The sequence below is a fragment of the Pristiophorus japonicus genome, chromosome 2, assembly GCF_044704955.1.
Source record: "Pristiophorus japonicus isolate sPriJap1 chromosome 2, sPriJap1.hap1, whole genome shotgun sequence".
NCBI classification, from domain to species: Eukaryota; Metazoa; Chordata; class Chondrichthyes; family Pristiophoridae; genus Pristiophorus; species Pristiophorus japonicus.
Window position 1 is genome coordinate 90977388 of NC_091978.1, and position 23013 is coordinate 91000400.

The 23013-nt window shown below is 42.6% G+C and overlaps 1 protein-coding gene across 1 annotated transcript in view; it reads right to left on the reverse strand.

Annotated features, from left to right (window-relative positions):
- LOC139228820 (probable E3 ubiquitin-protein ligase HERC1) overlaps nt 1–23013 on the reverse strand; it is a 426955-nt gene that overhangs the window by 326414 nt on the left and 77528 nt on the right. The window contains exons 23-25 of the mRNA XM_070860235.1: nt 20849–21021; nt 12575–12730; nt 1698–1795 (exon numbers count right to left, since the gene is read on the reverse strand). Of these exons, the coding sequence (XP_070716336.1) occupies nt 1698–1795; nt 12575–12730; nt 20849–21021 (427 nt within the window). The remainder of the gene's footprint in view (nt 1–1697; nt 1796–12574; nt 12731–20848; nt 21022–23013) is intronic.

The window sequence follows — 23013 nt, forward strand, 5'->3', positions numbered from 1 at the left end:
GTAAATAAGAGAATTGTAGTACATTTAGTTTAATTGTAAAAATGTTAAGAGTTCATTATAAATGGTTGACCTTGGAAGAAAGAGAAAAATAAAATACTAAAAATTAATAGATTACCTACCTGGTATAGTATTCCATACTCGGACAATAAATATTTCCGATGTATTACTAGGATAAATTCAGATTATTAGCAGGGAGAACTGTCCCGACTAACATCCCTTAAGGAATTTTGAGCATCAGTTAGATCACAGCACTTATCCTGCTATTCTCTCTTTTCAATATATAAAGATTTGTTCCTCCTGAATCATCAATTATTCATGATCCTTTATTCCTTTCACTTTAATTTTCTCCTCTCTCTTATTCTTCTGCTTTTACCACACTTTATTTAACTCTCCATATCAGTAATCCCAAAGAAGCATACTGAAGTTTTTCTATGAAAGCATTTTAGCAAATCATTATTTCTTTATTCTGAAAGGTAGACAGGGATCAATATCATCCAGTTCTACTTCATTCATATCCTCTATAAACCTACTAGAATTCTGCTTCGGCAATATCTAAGAGAAAGATGGTGGACATTTTGGGCAAAATATAGCACTTGCCTTTAAGATACAGTTAGTTATGAGTCTTTACGATGTCTAAGCAGTAGTGCTTGGTGAAGGGGGTAAATGATGTTCCAAGCTGCAGTCTTACAGATACACTCCATACTGAATTGCTCCATGACATCACAACAGGTTTAATATCCATCAATTGTTCATAATTTTCTTCCATTCAGATGGGAGCAGTAGAAGTTGCAGTCTACTAGTCATTTAGCAAATATTTAAAATTATTGTTACCAATCACATGCATCCAGAGGTACAAAGAACTGTCTGGACTTGTAAATCGGGTTGTTCCTACTGCATAGAGATAGTCCTGGTCAACTTAGTATCAATGTAATAAAATTACACTTTTCATGTGCAAAATAATGGATAAACAATCCATGGCCACAAAACCATATGGTGCCCAGAAAAAGGGCATCAAAATAATTAGTGAAACTGGAGTTTCACTATGGCCCAAAGAAACCCATTGAGCAGGCAGTTTTGTTTACTGCCATGGCATTATGTTGCCAGAACATAAAGACTAGAAACCGATTTGGTCTGAGATTTCCTGACCCTCATCCTCCTTCTTAGATTCATTGTAGTGCAAGTAAGAATTGAGAGACTTCAAAGTTTGACAAGGGAGGGTCAACTCCTTCGAAGAGAATAAAATCAGCTTCCTGCTGAGTAGACTCCAAAATTGCAGATTTATAAACAATTAAATCTTAAAGACAAACTTTCAGTTTTTACAAAACCAACAAGGGTGAACTGCAGAGTTGTCTCTGGAACTGCAATGGAGAAAAAACTTTTGCTCAGAAGAATATTATCTGCACACTGTGCAGCAAGCCGTTACAAGGTCTGACGAAATGGGCTTACTGATGGTGAAAATATCTCAAAAATTATATTGCTCAGCATTGTTACCCTTAACATTCTAATATGGAGAATACAAAAAGAGAAGAATTCTTGAATGTTCCAGGAGGAAATTGATTTGTAAGCTGTTAATTCTAGTTTGGTTGAATGTTGACTTAATTCAGGGAAGCTTGGTTCTAGGATCATACTGAACTTTATATTTCCTAATCTTTTTCTCTAATAAGCCATGGAGGGTTAAGTACACCAATAAAGCTTACCTCCTTAATTTGGTTTGGTTCAAAGCAGGCAGGCAACAGGGACTCCAAAATATGTAAAGCAAGCAGCTTGGTACGTAAATTGTGTACAAGTGGAACACCTGGAGGAAAATGTTATTGTGCAATGTTTCATTACTGGTTCGTCAACTCATTAAGCAAATCAGAAATCAATTGTGAAAATGAAAATTCTGTTTCTAAAAAACAAAGATTTAGATGGTGTACCGATCTAAGCAAAAATAAGTGAAACCAATGTCCTACATTTATAGTATATCCTCAGGAGTAGTAAATTAACAAAGCCAACAAGCAACTCACTATCACAGGACTACAAAAACATTTCAGAACAGGTCAGTAAAAGGTTATAAGTAACAATTTCACAGTTTTTTTTGTACAAAATGTTTCGTACTGTAATAATCATTAATCCATCTCTTACAATGCACTAATCTACAGAACTGACAAATGTAAACGTACAAAAATTCATTGGTAAGTGCATTCCACAATCACACTGACCAAACTGGAGTGCAGCAGCTCAGAGCGGGAAAACAGAGTTTGGTAAGTGGGAGAGTCTGAAGGGTTAATCTTTTTTACACCATTTGGAGGCTGGCGGCAATTGCTGGTAGCCTCTAAGTAAGATTAAGTTACATATTTAGGATTCTTTCAGGCTGAAGTAGAGACAAACTAGCTCTCCAGTAGTTTGTTAAATAGCCACTTAGTTAAAACCGGTTCTGTGAACAGCTGACCAGCGGTGACTCATGTGAGCCACAAGCAGTTTAAAAACCGAGGGCTAGTACTGTTAGCTCAGAGTGCAGCAGCCCAGAGTGGGAAAATAGTTTGTGTGGCGGGAGTGAGGGGAAAGGAGTGTGTTGCTTTGCCTTGTTTTTCCTAACTTTTTCCGCAGAGTGGGAGCAGACCGAGGCCTGGAGTTTGGATAAAAGCCACAGCAGACCATAGCATACTGCCAGTGTGATCTCCTGGACTAGTTTCGATCGCCTGGTTGGGTTGGAGAGGAATTTTCCCAGATTTTTTCCCCAATTAGCCTGGGTTTTTAATGTTTTTTTGCCACTGCCAGGAGATCGCACGGCTCCGGGGGAGGAGAACTCTGCTGTGTGACATCACAGGTAAGGCAGGTAAGTGAATGGTAGTGATTGTGGGCTAAGTTTTTCTCTTAAATTAACATATAACTAAAAATTAACCTTTACTTGTTTAACTAATTTAATAAACTATATAGGGTAAATACTTGATTAACGCTAAACTAATTAATTTAATTAAATAATGGGAAAACAGGAGATGTATTGCTGCTGCAATAATGTGGGAGCTCCTGGACGTTTTGGTCCAGGGCGACTACATCTGCGGTAAGTGTCTGACAAACTGAGGAGCTGAGTCCGAGTTGCAGACATTGCGAGACATCAGGGAGGCAGAAAGTTACCTGGACCTTTGCTCCAGGAGGCAACCGCACCCTCTAGATCAAATACTTTAGAATTGACATGTGGTCAGGGACAGGAGTGTGTGACTGCGAGTGAAGCAGGTAAGGGGATCCAGGAGGTAGTATTGCAGGAGCTTCAGTCCCTGCACTTGTCAAATAGATCTGAGGTTCTTGCAACCCTTGTGGACAAGTGCGCAGATTGTGGGGTGGACGAGCAGACTGACCAAGGAACTGTAGTGCAGAAAGCCATTCAAGTGGGGGGAGTAAAGAGACAGGTGGTTGTTGTAGGTGACAGTATAGTTCGGGGGATAGATAGGTTTCTCTGCAGCTGAGAGCATTCGTCCCGAAGGCTGTGTTGCCTACCCGGTGCCAGGGTAAAGGACATCTCCTCCGGGCTGGAGAAGAATTTGGAGTGGAGGGGGTGGAATCCAGTTCTCGTGGTACACGTAGGTACCAATGACATAGGTAGGACTAAGAAAGGGGTTCTGATGAGAGAGTTCAAACAGCTCGGGACTAAATTGAAAAGCAGAACCACAAAGGTAATAATCTCTGCATTACTACCTGAGCCACGAGCAAATTGGCATAGGGTCAATAGAATCAGGGAGATGAATGCATGGCTCAGAGGTTGGTGTGGGAGAAGTGGGTTTCGATTCGTGGGGCACTGGCACCAACACTCGGGAAAGAGAGAGCTGTTCCGTGGGGACGGACTACAGCTGAACTATGCTGGGACCAGAGTTCTAGCGAACCGAATAACGAGGGAGATAGTAGACAGGTCTTTATACTAAATGGGCAGGCCGGGGGTGGGGGGGGGGGCGGAAACAGACGACAGTTGCAGTGGAGAGAAATCTAGAACGCTTAAGGAGAAAAGAAAATGAAGCAATGCCAGAAAGTGATTGTGGTAAGGATAACCAGATTATGTCAGGAAGGGACAGAGCATACAAACAAAAGAGTGCACGAACAAATAGGGTCCAGATAAGAAAAAAATAGCGATAAGACAAATAGGGCTATAGTACAAGATAATGTTACGATGTCTAATAATGTTAAAAAGGCAAATCTAAAAGCACTGTATCTGAATGCACAAAGCATCTGTAATAAGGTAGATGAATTAACAGCGCAAATAGATGTAAACGGATATGATATAGTTACAATTGCGGAGACATGGTTGCAGCATGACCAGGGTTGGGAACTGAATATCCAAGGATATTTAATATTTAGGAAGGACAGGCAAAAAGGAAGAGGGGGTGGTGTGGCGTTGTTAGTAAAGGATGAAATCAGAGCAATAGTGAGAAAGGATATTGGCTCAGAAAATCAAGATGTAGAATCAGTCTGGGTGGAGCTGAGGAACACCAAGGGGCAAAAAACATTGGTGGGAGTTGTCTATAGGCCTCCAAACAGTAGTGGTAATGTAGGGGACGGCATCAAACAGTAAATTAGAGATGCATGTTACAAGGGTACGACAGTATTCATAGGTAACTTTAATCTACATATAGACTGGCCAAACCAAATTAGTAATAATACTGTGGCAGATGAATTCCTGGAGTGTGTACAAGATGGCTTTTTTAGACCAGTATGTTGAGGAGCCTATTAGGGAACAGACTATCCTAGATTGGGTGTTGTGTAACGAGAAGGGGTTAATTAACAGTCTTGTTGTGCGGGGTCCTTTAGGGAAGAGTGACCATAACATGATTAAATTCTTTATTAAGATGGAAACTGAAGTAGTCCAATCCGAAACGAGGGTCCTAAATCTAAACAAAGGAAACTACGAAGGTATGAGGAATGAATTGGCTATGATAGATTGGGAAGATTCATTAAAAGGCATGAGGGTGGATAGACAATGGTTAATATTTAAGGAACGAATGCATGAATTGCAACAGTTATACATTCCTTTCTGGCGTAAAAACACAAAAGGAAAAGTGGCCCAACCATGGCTATCAAAAGAAATTAAGGATATTAGATCCAAAGAGGAGTTATACAAAGTTGCCAGAAAAAGTAGCAAACCTGAGGTTTGGAAGCAGTTTAGAATTCAGCAAAAAAAGACTAAGTGGAGAAAAAGAGAGTATAAGAGTAAACTTGTAAAGAACACAAAAACCAACTGCAAAAGTTTCTACAAATACATAAAAAGAAAAAGATTAGTGAAGACAAATGTAGGTCTTTTACAGACAGAAATGGGAGAATTTATAATGGGGAACAAGGAAATGGCAGAACAATTAAATAAATACTTCGGTTCCGTCTTCACGGAAGAGGACACAAATAACGTCCCAGAAATGCTAGGGAACCAAGGGTCTAGTGAGCAAGAGGAATTAAAGGAAATGATTATTAGTAAGAAAATAGTGCTGGAGAAACTAATGGGAATGAAGGCCGATAAATCCCTAGGGTCTGATGATCTGCATCCCAGAGTAACATAGAAAATTGGTGCAGGAGTAGGCCATTCAGCCCTTCGAGCCTGCACCACCATTCAATAAGATCATGGCTGATCATCACCTCAGTACCCCTTCCCTGCTTTTTCTCCATACCCCTTGATCCCTTTAGCCGTAAGGGCCATAACTAACTCTCTCTTGAATATATCCAATGAACAGGCATCAACAACTCTCTGCGGCAGAGAATTCCACAGGTTAACAACTCTGAGAGTGAAGAAGTTTCTCCTCATCTCGGTCCTAAATGGCTTACCCCTTATCCTTAGACTGTGTCCCCTGGTTCTGGACTTCCCCAACATCGGGAACATTCTTCCTGCATCTAACCTGTCCAGTCCCATCAGTATTTTATATGTTTCTGTGAGATCCTCTCTCATTCTTCTAAACTCCAGTGAATACAGGCCCAGTCGATCCAGTCTCTCCTCATATGACAGTCCTGCCATCCCGGGAATCAGTCTGGTAAACCTACGCTGCACTCCTTCAAGAGCAAGAACGTCCTTCCTCAGATTAGGAAACCAAAAGTGAACACAATATTCCAGGTAAGGCCTCACCAAGGCCCTGTACAACTGCAGTAAGACCTCCCTGCTCTTATACACAAATCCCCTACTTTGAAGGCCAACATGCCATTTGCCGTCTTCACCGCCTGCTGTACTTGCATGCCAACTTTTAACAACTGATGTACCATGACACACAGGTCTCGTTGCAGCTCCCCTTTTCCTAATCTGCCGCCATTCAGATAATATTCTGCCTTCATGTTTTTGCCATCAAAGTGGATAACCTCACATTTATCCACATTATACTGCATCTGCCATGCATTTGCCCACTCACCTAACCTGTCCAAGTCACCCTGCAGCCTCTTAGCATCCTCCTCACAGCTCACACCACCACCCAGTTTAGTGTCATCTGCAAACTTGGAGATATTACACTCAATTCCTTCATCTAAATCATTGATGTATATTGTAAAGAGCTGGGGTCCCAGCATTGAGCCCTGCGGCACCCCACTAGTCACTGCCTGCCATTCTGAAAAGGACCCGTTTATCTCTCTGCTTCCTGTCTGCTAACCAATTCTCTACCCACGTCAATACATTACCCCCAATATGATGTGCTTTAAGTTTGCACACCAATCTCTTGCGTGGGACCTTGTCAAAAGCCTTTTGAAAGTCCAAATGCACCACATTCACTGGTTCTCCCACTCTACTAGTTACATCCTCAAAAAATTCCAGAAGATTTGTCAAGCATGATTTCCCTTTCATAAATCCATGCTGACTTGGACCGATCCTGTCACTGCTTTCCAAATGTGCTGTTATTTCCTCTTTAAAAATTGATTCCATTATTTTCCCCACCACTGGTGTCAGGCTAACCGGTCGATAATTGCCCGTTTTCTCTCTCACTCCTTTCTTAAAAAGTGGTGTTACATTAGCTACCCTCCAGTCCATAGGAACTGATCCAGATTCGATACACTGCTGGAAAATGATCACCAATGCATCCACTATTTCTAGGGCCACTTCCTTAAGTACTCTGGGATGCAGACTATCAGGCCCTGGGGATTTATCAGCCTTCAATACTATCAATTTCCCTAACACAATTTCCTGACTAATAAGGATTTCCTTCAGTTCCTCCTTCTCCCTAGACCCTCTGTCCCCTAGTATTTCTGGGAGGTTATTTGTGTCTTCCCTCGTGAAGACAGAACCAAAGTATTTGTTCAATTGGTTTGCCATTTTTGTTCCCCATTATACATTCACATGATTCTGACTGCAAGGGACCTATGTTTGTCTTCACTAATCTTTTTCTCTTCACATATCTATAGAAGCTTTTTCAGTTAGTTTTTATGTTCCCAGCAAGCTTCCTCCTCTGCTGAATCCTAAAGTTCTCCCAGTCCTCAGGTTTGCTGCTTTTTCTGGCCAATTTATATGCCTCTTCCTTGGATTTAACACTATCCTTAATTTCCTTTGTTAGCCACAGTTGAGCCACCTTCCCCGTTTTATTTTTACTCCAGACAGGGATGTACAATTGTTGAAGTTCATCCATGTGATCCTTAAATGTTTGTTATTGCCTATCCACCTTTAAGTATCATTCGTCAGTCTATTCTAGCCAATTCACGTCTCATACCATCGAAGTTACCTTTCCCTAAGTTCAGGACCCTAGTCTCTGAATTAACTGTGTCACTCTCCATCTTAATAAATAATTCTACCATATTATGGTCACTCTTTCCCAGGGGGCCTCACACAGCAAAATTGCTAATTAGTCCTTTCTCATTACACATCACCCAGTCTCGGATGGCCAGCCCTCTAGTTGGTTCCTCGACATATTGGTCTAGAAAACTATCCCTAATAAACTCCAGGAAATCCTCCTCCAATGTATTGCTACCAGTTTAGTTAGCCCAATCTATATGTACTAAAGGTAGCCATGGAAATAGTAGATGCATTGGTTGCCAGCTTCCAAAGTTCTATAGATAATGGAACAGTTCCTGCATATTGGAGGGTGGCAAATATAACCCCACTATTTAAAAAAGGAGGGAGAGAGAAAAGAGGGAACTACAGACCGGTTAGCCTAACATCAATAGTAGGGAAAATGCTAGAGTCTATTATAAAGGATGTGATAATGGCACACTTAGATAATATCAACGGGATTAGACAAAGTCAACATGAATTTATGAAAGGAAAATCATGTTTGACAAACCAATGGAGTTTTTGAGGATGTAACTGATAGAATAGATAAGGGAGAACTAGTGGATGTAATGTATTTGGATTTTCAGAAGGCCTTTGATCAAGTCCCACATAAGAGGTTAATGTGCAAAATTAAAGCACATAGGATTGGGGGGTAATGTACTGGCGTGGATTGAAAATTGGTTAACTGACTGGAAATAGAGAGTAGGAATAAATGATTCTTTTTCGGGGTGTTGGGCAGTGACTAGTGGAGTACCACAGGGATCACTGCTTGGGCTCCAGCTATATATATATGACGCTGCAAGGTGATTTAGATAGGTTGAGTGAGTGGGCAAACACATGGCAGATGCAGTATAACGTGAATAAATAGGAAGTTATCCACTTTGATAGGACAAAGTATTATTTAAATGGTGATGTACAGAGGGACCTGGGTGTCCTTGCACACCAGTCATTGAAAGCAAATATGCAGGTGCAGCAAGCAGTTAGGAAGGCAAATGGTATATTGGCCTTCATTGCAAGAGGATGTGAGTACAGGAGCAAGGATGTCTTACTACAGTTATACAGGGCCTTGGTGAGACCACACCTAGAGTATTATGTGCAGTTTTGATCTCCTTACCTAAGAAAGGATATACTTGCCATAGAGAGAGTGCAGCGATGGTTCACCAGACTGATTCCTGTGATGGCAGGACTGTCATATGAGGAGAGATTGGGTCAACTAGGCCTGTATTAACTAGAGTTTAGAAGACATGAGAGGGGATCTCATTGAAACGTATAAAATTCTGACTGGGTTGGATAGACTGGATGCGGGGAGGATGTTTCCCCTGGCTGGGAAGTCTAGAACAAGGGTTACAGTCTCAGGATATGGGGTAGGAAATTTAGGATCGAGATGAGGAGAAATGTTTTCATTTAGAGGGTGGTGAACCTGTGGAATTCTCTACCACAGAAGGCTGTGGAGGCCAAGTCACTGAATATATTTAAGAGGGAGATAGATAGATTTCTAGACACAAAAGACATTAAGGGGTATGAGGAAAAAGCAGGAATTTGGGCCCCAAGTTTCCACATGATTTGCTCCTGATTTTTAGGAGCAACTGGTGTAGAACGGAGTATCTTAGAAATCGGAATTCTCGTCATTTAGTTTGTCAGTTCTAGTCAGTTAGAACAGTTTCACTTTGGAACAGAATTTTTTTTTCCAAAAGGGGGCATGTCCGGCCACTTACGCCTGATTTCAAAGTTTCGTGAGTGAAAACTTACTCCAAACTAACTTAGAATGGAGTAAGTGAAGATTTTTGTACGCTCGAAAAAACCTTGTCTACACTTTAGAAAATCAGGCGTAGGTTACAAATCAGGCGTAGGGAATGGTGGGGGGGGGGGGCGGTGTTTAAAGGGAAGTTTACAAACATTAAACACTTCAGTTTTACAAATAAAGAGTCATCATCAATAATAAATGATAAATACATCAATAAATCAATCAAAAAAAATAAATAAGAAATAATTTTTTTTTTTTAAATCAATAAATAAAACATTTTCTACTTACCGACTGCAGCACCGGGAGCCCTCCAACAGCGTGCTGGGATGCCCGCCTCAGTGTGTCTCTGTCAGTGTCACTATCTCTCTGTCCGTCTGTGTTTCTCTCATTCTCTGTCTGTCAGTGTCTGTGTTTCTGACAGCGAGGGGAGGGGGAGGAGGGTGGTAGAGGGAGAGAGGGGGGGGGGAAGCAGAGGGAGGGAAGGGGGAGAAGGGGGAGGGAAGAATGGGGGAGAAGGGGGGGAGGGATGGGGGAGAAGGGGGGGAGGGATGGGGGAGAAGGGGGGGAGGGATGGGGGAGAAGGGGGGAGGGATGGGGGAGAAGGGGGGAGGGATGGGGGAGAAGGGGGGAGGGATGGGGGAGAAATGGGGGAGATGGTGGGGGGAAAGGAGATGGTGGGGGGAAAGGAGATGGTGGGGGGAAAGGAGATGGTGGGGGGAAAGGAGATGGTGGGGGGAAAGGAGATGGTGGGGGGAAAGGAGATGGTGGGGGGAAAGGAGATGGTGGGGGGAAAGGAGATGGTGGGGGGAAAGGAGATGGTGGGGGGAAAGGAGATGGTGGGGGGAAAGGAGATGGTGGGGGGAAAGGAGATGGTGGGGGGAAAGGAGATGGTGGGGGGAAAGGAGATGGTGGGGGGAAAGGAGATGGTGGGGGGAAAGGAGATGGTGGGGGGAAAGGAGATGGTGGGGGGAAAGGAGATGGTGGGGGGAAAGGAGATGGTGGGGGGAGGGAGGGAAGGAGATGGTGGGGGGAAAGGAGATGGTGGGGGGAAAGGAGATGGTGGGGGGAAAGGAGATGGGGGGGGAAAGGAGATGGGGGGGGGAAAGGAGATGGGGGGGGGAAAGGAGATGGGGGGGTGAAAGGAGATGGGGGGGTGAAAGGAGATGGGGGGGTGAAAGGAGATGGGGGGGTGAAAGGAGATGGGGGGGTGAAAGGAGATGGGGGGGTGAAAGGAGATGGGGGGGTGAAAGGAGATGGGGGGGTGAAAGGAGATGGGGGGGTGAAAGGAGATGGGGGGGTGAAAGGAGATGGGGGGGTGAAAGGAGATGGGGGGGTGAAAGGAGATGGGGGGGTGAAAGGAGATGGGGGGGGTGAAAGGAGATGGGGGGGTGAAAGGAGATGGGGGGTGAAAGGAGATGGGGGGTGAAAGGAGATGGGGGGTGAAAGGAGATGGGGGGTGAAAGGAGAGGGGGGGTGAAAGGAGACGGGGGTGAAAGGAGACGGGGGGTGAAAGGAGATGGGGGGTGAAAGGAGATGGGGGGTGAAAGGAGATGGGGGGTGAAAGGAGATGGGGGGTGAAAGGAGATGGGGGGTGAAAGGAGATGGGGGGTGAAAGGAGATGGGGGGTGAAAGAAGATGGGGGGAGAAGGAGATTGGGGGGGGGAGAAGGAGATTGGTGGGGGGATGGAGATGGGGGAGAAGGAGATTGGGGGGGGGAGAAGGAGAGAGAAGGAGAGGGGGGGGAAGAGAAGGAGATTGGGGGGGGGGAAGAGAAGGAGATTGGGGGGGGGGGAGAAGGAGATGGGGGGGGAGAGAAGGAGAAGGGGGGGGCGAGAGAAGGTGTTGGGGGGGGAGGGGTTGGGAGGAGGAGATTGGGGGGGGGGAGGAGATGTGGGGGGAAGGGGTGGGAGGGGGAAGGAGATTAGGGGGGGGAGGAGAAGATTGGGAGGGAGGAGGAAGGAGATTGAGGGGGGGAAGGAAGGAGATTTGGGGGAGAGGAAGGAGATTGGGGGGAGGGGGGGGAGGAGATTGGGGGGGGGGTGGGGGGGGGAAGGAGATGGGGGAGGGAGGCTGAACGGGCCGGGCCCGAGACTTCGGGCAGGGCCCGTCCCCAGCACCAGATTTACAGGTAGGTGGCGTTGGGTCGGTTCGGTTCGGGTCGGGGGAGGGAGGGAGAGGGAGGTCAGGTCGGGGGAGGGAGGTTAGGTCAGATCCAATCCAAAGGCGGGGGTGGGAGCGGGTGTCGGGTCCGGTCTGGGGGCGGGGCGGGGGGGGGAAGCAGGTGTCGGGAAGCAGGTGTCGGGTCCGGTCCGGGGGCGGGGGCGGGGGGCGGGAAGCGGGAGTCGAGTCGGGTCGGAAGCAGGAGCTGGCCGTGGGAGGAGCCGTATTCACGCAGCCCCAATGAGGCCATTCGGCCAGGGCTAGGGACTGCGTGCTTCGGGCCCCTCCAACACAGTTTCAGGCGCCTGGAGCTACTGCACTTGCGTGCCCACTGTAGCACGCATGTGCAGAGGTCCCGGCACTGTTTTCAGTGCAGGGACCTGGCTCCGCCCCCTACAGCTCCTGCTGCGCTGCGCCGAGGGCCAGAGGACCTGCAGGGAGGTGGAGAATACGGAGGGTTTTTTTAGGCGCACTTTGTGGCGCGAAAAATGGGCGTCCAGGTCGGGACTGCGCCGTTCTAGGCGCGGCTCGAAACTTGGGCCCATGGTGTTGAGATAGAGGATCATACATGATCATATTGAATGGCGGTGCAGACTTGAAGGACCAAATGATCTACTACTACTATTTTCTATGTTTCTATCAGCTGCCTACTTTGCACAGACAAATACACACGAGATTATATGCAAGCTATTTCTTGAATTTACAATTTTATTCATTTTGAATAACTCTCCACATTCCCAATATTAGCTGGTTTTCTGAAATTATCAGTAGTTACTGCTTATAAACTTTAATATTTATTGTAATGAGAAAATCTAGATTACCAGATGAATGAAGTTAATAAAAGTTTGATGTAAAACTAAAAGTTCCAAATGGCACTGAAGTATGAATAATTTTCCTGAAATAATGGTGCATTACTCAAAGTTTTCAATTTTAGTTATATATTATAATTAAGTTAGATGTCTATTTAACCATCTCACCTGTTGCATGCATCCGTGTAGCTATCAATAACAGTGGGTCAATCCATTTCACAGAAACCATATTGCTCTGCATGTTTTTGAAGGAGATAACCCGACGCAAAAATACAAGAAAGTCTCCCAACTGGGTTTCTACAATTCGTCTGTTTTTGCCACAATCTATTTATAAGAGAAAAAAAACACAAAACACAGGGATCATTACTAACAGATACAATTAAATCGAGAAAGACAACAGCACACAAATAAGTTATATTTAATTGAAACATTATTCCCTTTGTTCAAAAGAAACTGAGGGTGCAATGAGTAAATATCCATCAACTTCTTCGATCTAGGTTCAAACCCAGCCCAGCGGCTAAGGTGAAAGCTTCCCCTTTCTGTAAAGATCCAATGGGAAATAAATGAGAGTCTTGATCCAGTTCCTAGTGAGCATGGACACAGCACAACACTGCCCTTAATTCAGCACTTAGAAAAGCCACAGGATGGGTGGTGTGAGAAATAGAAAAATTAACATTGATGCTGAGGTGGAGACATGTTGTTAAGGCAGAGTACAAGGGGCTTTTGTTTTACAGGGGTGATTTTTGATAGCTGGGAACACCACATGCAGGGATAGCATTCCAGGAAGTCGCAAGCACTCAACCTGTGATTCTTTATCCATTAAAAATAGGATTGCTGGATCACAGGATCACTCCTTACATGTAAATATGCTATACCATGTTCCATTCTTCCTCACCTTGATGAGCACAAAGTTCACAAAAAAGAGAGCTGAACACATCAGGTTTGGTATTCTCCTGCTCGTCATGTTTTCCAGGAAGGTTAAATTGATCGTACATCATATTCTAGGAGATACTATTGGAATGAAGGTCCACTGTCCTTCACACAGCCAGAATGCACACTAGTTGTTTTCCACTGTAGTCTGCAATACTAGATGCAATTTAATTCCACATTGTATAATGCATACTTTCTTTGTAAGCCTATTCAAATTTCATAAATGCTTAAAATTTTGTAAATGACGTACAGATCACCATTTTCCTCAACAAATCTGGTCATCATTTTTTGTGCTGCTCGCATTACAGATAGGATGGCAGCTGACCTTCCCAAGTACTTGGTTGTTCAGAGATTTCATACATTTAATTTCTCTTATGAATAGAAGTTGCCCGTATTATTTAGTTTGCAGTCATTTATGATGGTTCTAAATACACTCAAACTGTAAGAAATTTGAATTTATCATGTTCAGATTACATGACGGGGTGGTATCAGAGCACACAAATATTTAGCTAGTAGAGATAATTTCTGCATCAATAATTGCAACTTTTCTTATCACTGAATCTGCTTGCTGTTACACCCTGAAGAGAGCAGCAAGTGTCACACCTTATTCATCAAAACAGGCATGCACTGAGTCAACAGCATATCTCGGCTCAGAATTCAATGCAAATCCTGATATGGCTACCTCATCTTTTACCCTTCAGAGAAAATAAGGCGATTTGTTTGAATTCTTGTAATACTACTAGCCTCAGACAATTCAGCTGAAGCTTATTGGAAAATTTTAACCCCTCCCCGACCAGTGGAAACTGAACAACGCAAGCAGTTAAAATGAAGTGGCTGTCCTGAAATGGCCGACTGCCATTTTAAATTGCAGGCGGCAAGAATATCCACCTGAAGCTGGTGGCCTCCTGTAGCCTGAATCCTGGCTCCCGCCTGCCCAGCAGTGATTCCCACTGGGTTTGGCTCAGAATCCAATTTACCTTATGGAAATTTAGGCCAGGGAGCTAAAATCTCTCCAGGCTTCTGGCAGTGGCAGAATGCACCTAATACAACAATCTTTACCCAAGGGGGTAAAATGACCGTGCATATCCAACAATACAGCACTCCCTCTGTGTTGTACTGAAGTGTCAGTCTATAGTATGTGCTCAAGTCCAGGATTGAAGCTTGAACTCACAAGTAACTGATACTTAAGGCTGTACCAGTGAAAGTAGTGAAAGCACTGGAGCATGAGTCAGCCATAGACACTCTGGACACATGACTGGCGCTTGCATCAGGCAATGAAAGACTGGTAGATAAATGTAAAACTTTCAGATGGATAATGTTGGACCCAAATACTTTCTTTCTTCCTGGCTGTGAAAGCGGAGAGGAACTTGTACATCATGATGGAGATGCTCCCTGTAACGATTCCCTATGTAACCTAGGAATGGAGCAGAACCGATATTCTCAGCCAGGACCCAGAAACACAATCTGTATCTGAAGAAATATCCTTGTAGCCAGGATATCCTTCCAGTCTGTTACTGGGGTTGCATTGAGCTTTTGTCCTAAATTGAGAGCAGGCTTTAGAGTCATGTGACAATTGGAAACAGCACAGTAAGGTATTTATGAGTTGGGCACTGGGAATGATCCACAAAATTCAATATAGGTTTTGAAGTCAGCAGTTAGTTCCGGCAGTTAATGATGTGGATTTAATCAAGAACAGTCTGACTAGATAAGAAGTTTAAGTCGATAAGGAAATCAATAAACTGCAATTTGAAACAACAAAAACAAAAATACTGAAAGTACACACCAGCTCAATTCGCATATGAAAAGAGAAAGTATAGGTTTAACGATTTAGCAGTCATCTAAAGGGAGTCTTCCGCTCAGAAGCACAATCCCGAACAACACAAGAACATAAATAGGATCAGGAGTAGGCCATTTGGCCCCTCGAGCCTGCTCCGCCATTCAAGAAGATCATGGCTGATCTGATCCTGGCCTCAATTCCACTTCCCCGTTCGCTCTCCATAACCCTCGACTCCCTTATCATACAAAAATCTGTCTATCTCGACCTTTAAATATATTCAAAGACCCAGCCTCCACAGCTCTCTGGGATAGAGAATTCTAAAGATTCACGACCCTCTGAGAAAATAAATTCCTCCTAATTTCTGTTTTAAATGGGCGACCCCTTATTCTGAAATATGCCCCCTAGTTCTAGATTCCCCGATAAGGGGAAACATCTTCTCTGCATCTACCCTGCCAAGTCCCCTCAGAACTTATATGTTTCAATAAAATCACCTCTCATTCTTCTAAACTCCAAGGAATATAGGCCCAACCTTTCTTCATACGATAACACTTTCATCTCGGGAATCAACCTCGTGAATCTTCTCTGAACTGCTTCCAATGCAAGTATATCCTTCCTTAAATAAGGAGACCAAAACAGTACGCAGTACTCCAGGTGTGGTCTTACCAACATCCTGTACAGTTGGAGCAGGACTTCCCTACTTTTATACTCTATCCCCCTTGCAATAAAGGCCAGCATTCCATTTGCCTTCCTGATTACTTGCTGTACCTGCATATTAACTTTTTGCGTTTCATGTACAAGAAACCCCAGATCCCTCTGTACCACAGCATTTTGGAATCGCTCCCAATTTAAATAATGTTTTTTTTTTACTTCTCCTACCAAAGTGGATAAGCTCACATTTTCCCACATTATAGTCCAACTGCCAATTTTTTACCCACTCACTGAGCCCATCTATATCCCTTTGTAGATTATTTGCATCCTCCACACAACTTGCTTTCCCACCCATCGTTATATCTTCAGCAAATTTGGCTACTTTACACACGGTCCCTTTATCCAAGTCATTAATATAAATTGTAAATAGTTGAGGCCTCAGTACTGATTCCTGCGGCACTCCACTAGTTAAAGTTTCCCAACCTGAAAATGACCCATTTATCCCGACTCTCTGTTTTCTGTTAGTGAGCCAATCCTCTATCCACGCTAATATATTACCCCCAACCCAGTTAACTGTTATCCTGTGCAGTAACCTTTTGTGTGGCATCTTATCGAATGCTTTCTGGAAATCCAAATGTACAACATCAACTGGTTCTCCTTTATCCCCTCTGCTCGTTACATCCTCAAAGAACTCCAGCAGATTTGTCAAACATAATTTCCCTTTCATAAAACCATACTGACTCTGCTTGACTGAATTATGATTTTCTAAATGTCCTGCTACTTCCTTAATGATGGACTCCAGCATTTTCCCAATGACAGATGTTAGGCTAACTGGTCTATAGTTTCCTGCTTTCTGTATCCCTCCTTTCTTAAATAGGGGTGTTATATTTGTGATTTTCCAGTCCACTGGGACCTCTCCAGAATTCAGGGAATTTTTGTAGATTACAACCAATGCATCCACTATCTCTGCAGCCACTTATTTTAAGACCCTAGGATACCTGCCATCAAGTCCAGGGGACTTGTCCACCTTTAGTCCCATTAGTTTGTCTAGTACTTTATCTCTACTGATAGTTTTATGTTTCCCCGCACCACACCCCCCACAATAGTCCCTTGATGATCAATTATTGGGATGTTTTTAATGTTCTCTACCGTGAAGACCAGTACAAAATATTTGTTCAAAGTCTCTGCCATTTCCCTGTTTCCCATTATTAATTCTCCAGTCTCATCCACTAAGGGCCCAACATTTATTTTAGCTACTAGCTTTCTTTTTATATACCTGTAGAAGCTCTTACTGTTTTTATATTTCTTGTTACTTTACTCTTATATGCTATCTTGTCTGTCTTTATAATTTTTTTTTTAGTCGTCCTTTGTTGCTTTCTGAAAATTTCCCAATCCTTTGGCCTTCCACTGTCCTTCGCAACATTGTATGCCTTTGCTTTCAATTTGATACCAGCCTTTACTTCCTGAATTAGCCAGGGATGGTTCAACCTTCTCTTAGCATCTTTATTTCTCACTGGGATAAATATTTGCTGAGAGTGATGAAATATCTCCTTAAATGTTTGCCACTGCGTTTCTACAGTCTTACCCTGTCATATATTTTCCCAGTCCACTTTAACCAACTCTGCCTTCATGCCTTTGCAATTACCTTTATTTAAGTTCAGGACACTAGTTTGAGATCTAGCTTTCTCACCCTCACTGAATTTGAAATTCTACCACGTTATGATCACTTGTCCCAAGAGGATCCTTCACTACAAGATCATTAATTAATCCAGACTCATTACATGTTACCAGATCTAAAATAGATTGCTCCCTGGTTGGTTCCACAAGAAACCATCCCGTATACACTCTATGAACAAGGCATTACATACAAGAAAGCAGGGGAATGGAGAAGATCACTTGACCACAAGTGGTGCAAATTTCTTTAAGGGGCAATGCTCTTAGATGATTTACTATCATGGAATCACGATAATGTAATGTGTGGCGATGAACAAATGAAAACAAATAATGCTCAAAATATATACACAATAAAACATTACACTATAATGGGATTTAACTACAGAGCTGCTTTTATTTCATTTTAAAATTCAAGCAAGGAAATTATAAACAGTTTGAGGATGGCTTTGATGCTAATATGTCAATGAAAGCAACCAAGAAGCAAATATATTGTGCAAAGCTCCCCCTAATGAGACATCATGGAAGTCTGCCATACTGATACTACAGATTGCTACCCTTAGACCACCGTGCCACACTCATGTTGTTAATGGAGCAGAACTTGTCACATCAGGGGAGATCTGCATAAAATATCTGCTAACAGACCATTTTTAAAAAGTAGTTCTAAAGCACAGAAAAAAAGTAAAAGAGTGACTAGACACACCTGCAAGTTATACACATCTTTCTTTAAACTATTGGGGCAGTGTAGAACATATGTTGTTTTGAAGCATTTATCGAAAACATATCTAACTATATTTCAGTCCTTTCATCTCTGCAAGGGAACCTCACACAAAAGCAAATCTGACCACAGACAGGATACCTGAATGATCCACTCGGAGCATTGATTTATACAGACTTCCCACTCTCCAGAAAATATATACAAATCAAAGCAGAATTTTTGAGAATTTCTCAGAGCCTCAGTCATTCTGTTGATTTTCACAATGGGGAATTGGGAAATTGAGGAATTGTGAGTGGATGGAAAAGTAAAAGATTGAAGATGGAAAGGGAAGCAAGGAGGTGAAAGAAAAACAAAGATAGCGAAGCAGCAGAGACAGCAAGGAAATTGAGAGACCATAGTGAGGGAAAATAGCAAGTTATGAGACTTTCAGAACCAGAGGAACAAACATCCCAATGACACCAGTTGAAAGTGAATAGACACAGAAAGACAAGCAATCCCGTGATGATAGTAGATTAGAATGTGTTCTGCATGCACAAGTCAAGAAACAGTCAGTCAGTCAATCAATGTAACAGCTTTACTGTTTATATACTTTTCTTGCACAATAACAGGAGAAAAACATGAGATGTACAGAGGAAAACAAACATTGCATACCGGGTAGGTCTAATTATAATAGGTGCTCTGAAACATGCATGTGAAAAAAAAACAAATGCTCATTACTGAAATTGGTACAAATATATGTGAATGCATGTACAGGCATATTAATATCAGAACCAAGCCCCTCCTTGGTTACACAACAACAAAAAATATTTAAACATTTTAAGCTCAGCAAACCCTGTTTCATCCTATGGCCAATGTTGCTTTCATATTTAATATCTGGATCCATAGTTCCAGATTAGTTATGTTTTTCCACTCATTTGTTGGCCATTGATCTTCAATTATTAAATATCATATGTGCAATTTTTCTTTACTTCAAAACTAAGGAATCAGAAGAAAGGACTTTTAACCTCTAACACCACCAGCCAAAACAGTTCTTTTGTAGAGTAGCTATCAACTCAGTATAGTCTTGGACTTTTCAAACTTAGAAAGATTGATGGGAATATTTTACCAGGTAGAAGATCAAAAGCAACATATTCTAAATTTGCGATTTTCAATATGAATAATGTTTGGTTTATCTACAGAAAATTTTAAAAAGTCAAATAGTGAATGGATGTGCATGGCCAACAGTTCAGTCTTTTAGGGCTTTATTTGTAACCTAATTGATACATTGTAATTACCTGATAATAGTAGAATTGTTTAAATATAAACCCTTTTTTAACCATTACAAAATCTGGATTGTGACTAAAAGCCCCAAGACAAAATTGAGGTATTCAAACTCAAAAGCTGCATAAATCATGTCAGTAAATTTGATTGTCGAGATTTTTCAATATTATTAAATCTTTCAATGGTACTTCAGTGGCAGCTCCCATAAAAAATGGTAATCTCACCCAGATACGTCCAGGAAGGGGGCTGGAGCAGGAAAAGAACATGTAGCCCATTCCCAAATAAACATTTATCGCACAGCTATTTATATTCAAAGAATTTCGAAGAAGTCACTAAAGTTTTATTTATTATAATTTAACTTTATTAAAAATTAATTAACAGAATCTCTCAACTATTCCAGAACAGAACAGTAACAATCCACCTCTTCTTTCTCAGGGCTCCTCGCTTTATTATACATCAGAGAATTGCTTTCTTCCATCCATTGCTCCGTAGCATCACGGCCTTTCAGGGTTTCAGCAGAAAGAGTTGAATTTTATGTTATTTTCAATCCGGCTTCCTCCTGCTGTGAGTCTGGAATGAATTGTCCCCTTCAATGGATCTCTCAAAAAAGCAAAACCCTAGTGTTTCATAGTCTAAAATCCTGGCTATCATCTATTTAAGATCTGCTTTTCAGTCAGGCATTACATAGCATAAAGTCTAATGACAGGGAGAAAACTGGTATTCTGAAATATGTATGTGTAAAACTAAATGCTCATGACTGAAAAGTGGTATACAAAATATACCAATACATCGACATACATATTACTATCAGAACCAGTGGAGCACCTCCTCTATTTCACAATAAAAAAAAATAGAAACTAGGCAAACTGGTTTCATCTCACTGCTATTTTTTTATGCCAGTGACAAAACCTCTCACTAATATATAAGGCACGGCAGTGCATAAATTTAAGCCATAACGTACCAAATGATGACATACAACTTTTGCTCTTTAATAATAATAATTGCTAGTGGCTGGTAGAGACGGGGTGGAGTTTGGGGGGGTGGGGGGGGCGGCGTGGGGAGCTGAACAACCTCACCAAAACATCAGTCTGCAAAAAGATCCAACACAATGCCACCAGTAGTCCCAGGCGGACATTTTGCAAAGGGATCCCTCGGCTAGCACCATTTGCGTACGTTTGTTCCACTCGGTGGTGCCTGAAATGGATCTATAAAAAGACTCGATTCACAATGCCCTTTCATGACATTTAAAAAGAAATGTTAAACAGAACCACTCAGTAGACAAGTCATTACTACTTAATTATCTTTTAATTCACTTTCCCTGACACCAAAATCAAATATGTCTTAAGAGGCCTCCACTCTTAAAATAGTGAGATCTAATTACTTTGATAAAAAAATTCAAACAGTGCACTTATTTTACATATTATTTTTCTATTCCCACCTTTACTTTCTGATCTGTTGCTGGATCCACAGCTACGTTGTTCTGTACATTCCTCTCCAGCTAATTCACAGTCTTTATTTCCACACATCGCATGCAAAAAATTTTGCAACTGGCAGCACAATACATCCATTGGTGCTTGAACTACCTCAGGGCACAAGTTGTCTGCATAGGAACTGCAAATAAAAGCAAATTGCAATTGCAAATCAATGTAAGTAAGAGTATTGATTTCAAAACAAAAGGACAGGTATAGTCTACACCTCATTATTTCATAACATTTCCTGTTTATAAAGCATCATTCTATCCACTTGCATCAGCTTCTGGGTCCCCAGGTCAAATTTTGCAAAGTTATGCCCAATATTTGCAATTTCCCTTCAAGTGAGTTCCTGATCTCAAACTGTAATTTGTAAAGAAGTGCACTAGTGAAGAGTAGACACTTTTCTTCAGGGAGAAATGCAAAAATGTATTTCAAATGGGAAAGGAGCGTTAACTTTGCTGCTTTCAGGTACCACCTCGAGGCCAGTTACAGAACAGCAAACTGAGAAACATAAGCAAGTTATCGATCTGCTCTCTTAGGGCTCCATTTTCTCCAAGCCCATTTTCTGGCATATTGCCAGAGTTACGCCTGTTTTTCTAGGCCAGAAATGCAACAGAAGTAATTTGCAAATATTTTGCTGATGTATAATTCGAATTTGGCGGTGTGCAGCGTGTCCAGGCGCCTCGGGGGTTGGAGCCTGCTGTCTGCGCCGAGAAACGATGCCGCACCTTCTGCGCATGAGCAGGAAAAAAAGTTACGTTTTTGATGGGGATTAAATGTAGTATCTCCAAATTTGCGGATGACACTAAGTTGGGTGGCAGTGTGAGCTGCGAGGAGGATGCTGTGAGGCTGCAGAGCGACTTGGATAGGTTAGGTGAGTGGGCAAATGCATGGCAGATGAAGTATAATGTGGATAAATGTGAGGTTATCCACTTTGGTGGTAAAAACAGAGAGACAGACTATTATCTGAATGGTGACAGATTAGGAAAAGGGGAGGTGCAACGAGACCTGGGTGTCATGGTACATCAGTCATTGAAGGTTGGCATGCAGGTGCAGCAGGCGGTTAAGAAAGCAAATGGCATGTTGGCCTTCATAGCAAGGGGATTTGAGTACAGGGGCAGGGAGGTGTTGCTACAGTTGTACAGGGCATTGGTGAGGCCACACCTGGAGTATTGTGTACAGTTTTGGTCTCCTAACCTGAGGAAGGACATTCTTGCTATTGAGGGAGTGCAGCGAAGGTTCACCAGACTGATTCCCGGGATGGCGGGACTGACCTATCAAGAAAGACTGGATCAACTGGGCTTGTATTCACTGGAGTTCAGAAGAATGAGAGGGGACCTCATAGAAACATATAAATTTCTGACGGGGTTAGACAGGTTAGATGCAGGAAGAATGTTCCCAATGTTGGGGAAGTCCAGAACCAGGGGTCACAGTCTAAGGATAAGGGGTAAGCCATTTCGGACCGAGATGCGGAGGAACTTCTTCACCCAGAGAGTGGTGAACCTGTGGAATTCTCTACCACAGAAAGTTGTTGAGGCCAATTCACTAAATATATTCAAAAAGGAGTTAGATGAGGTCCTTACTGCTAGGGGGATCAAGGGGTATGGCGAGAAAGCAGGAATGGGGTACTGAAGTTGAATGTTCAGCCATGAACTCATTGAATGGCGGTGCAGGCTAGAAGGGCCGAATGGCCTACTCCTGCACCTATTTTCTATGTTTCTATGTTTCTATGACATTGTTGCAATGGACACGGATGCGCAGTACAGCTCCGATTTGGAAATCAGCCGTTTTTAAAGAGCCTGCGTGAGAGCATTACAAGCTGCAATGCGGTGCAAGGACCAAGACTTTCTTACAGGAAGAAGTGGAGGCACTAGGTACTGTGACTGAGAATAGATGGCAGGAGCTGGACACCAGCAGAGGTCACATAAAAGTTCCACCCAAGGAAAAGAAGAAACGCTAGAACCAAATTGCAGAAGATTACTGTGTAATGGTGACCACAACGAGATCTGGAGGCTAGTGTAAAAAGTGGCAGGACCTTAGTCAAGTAGTTAGTGTAAGTAATATTTTCATTTATTCAATGCAATTGCAATTGTAAATGTGACCATCTGTATGTCCCACCCAGCAGGAAGAC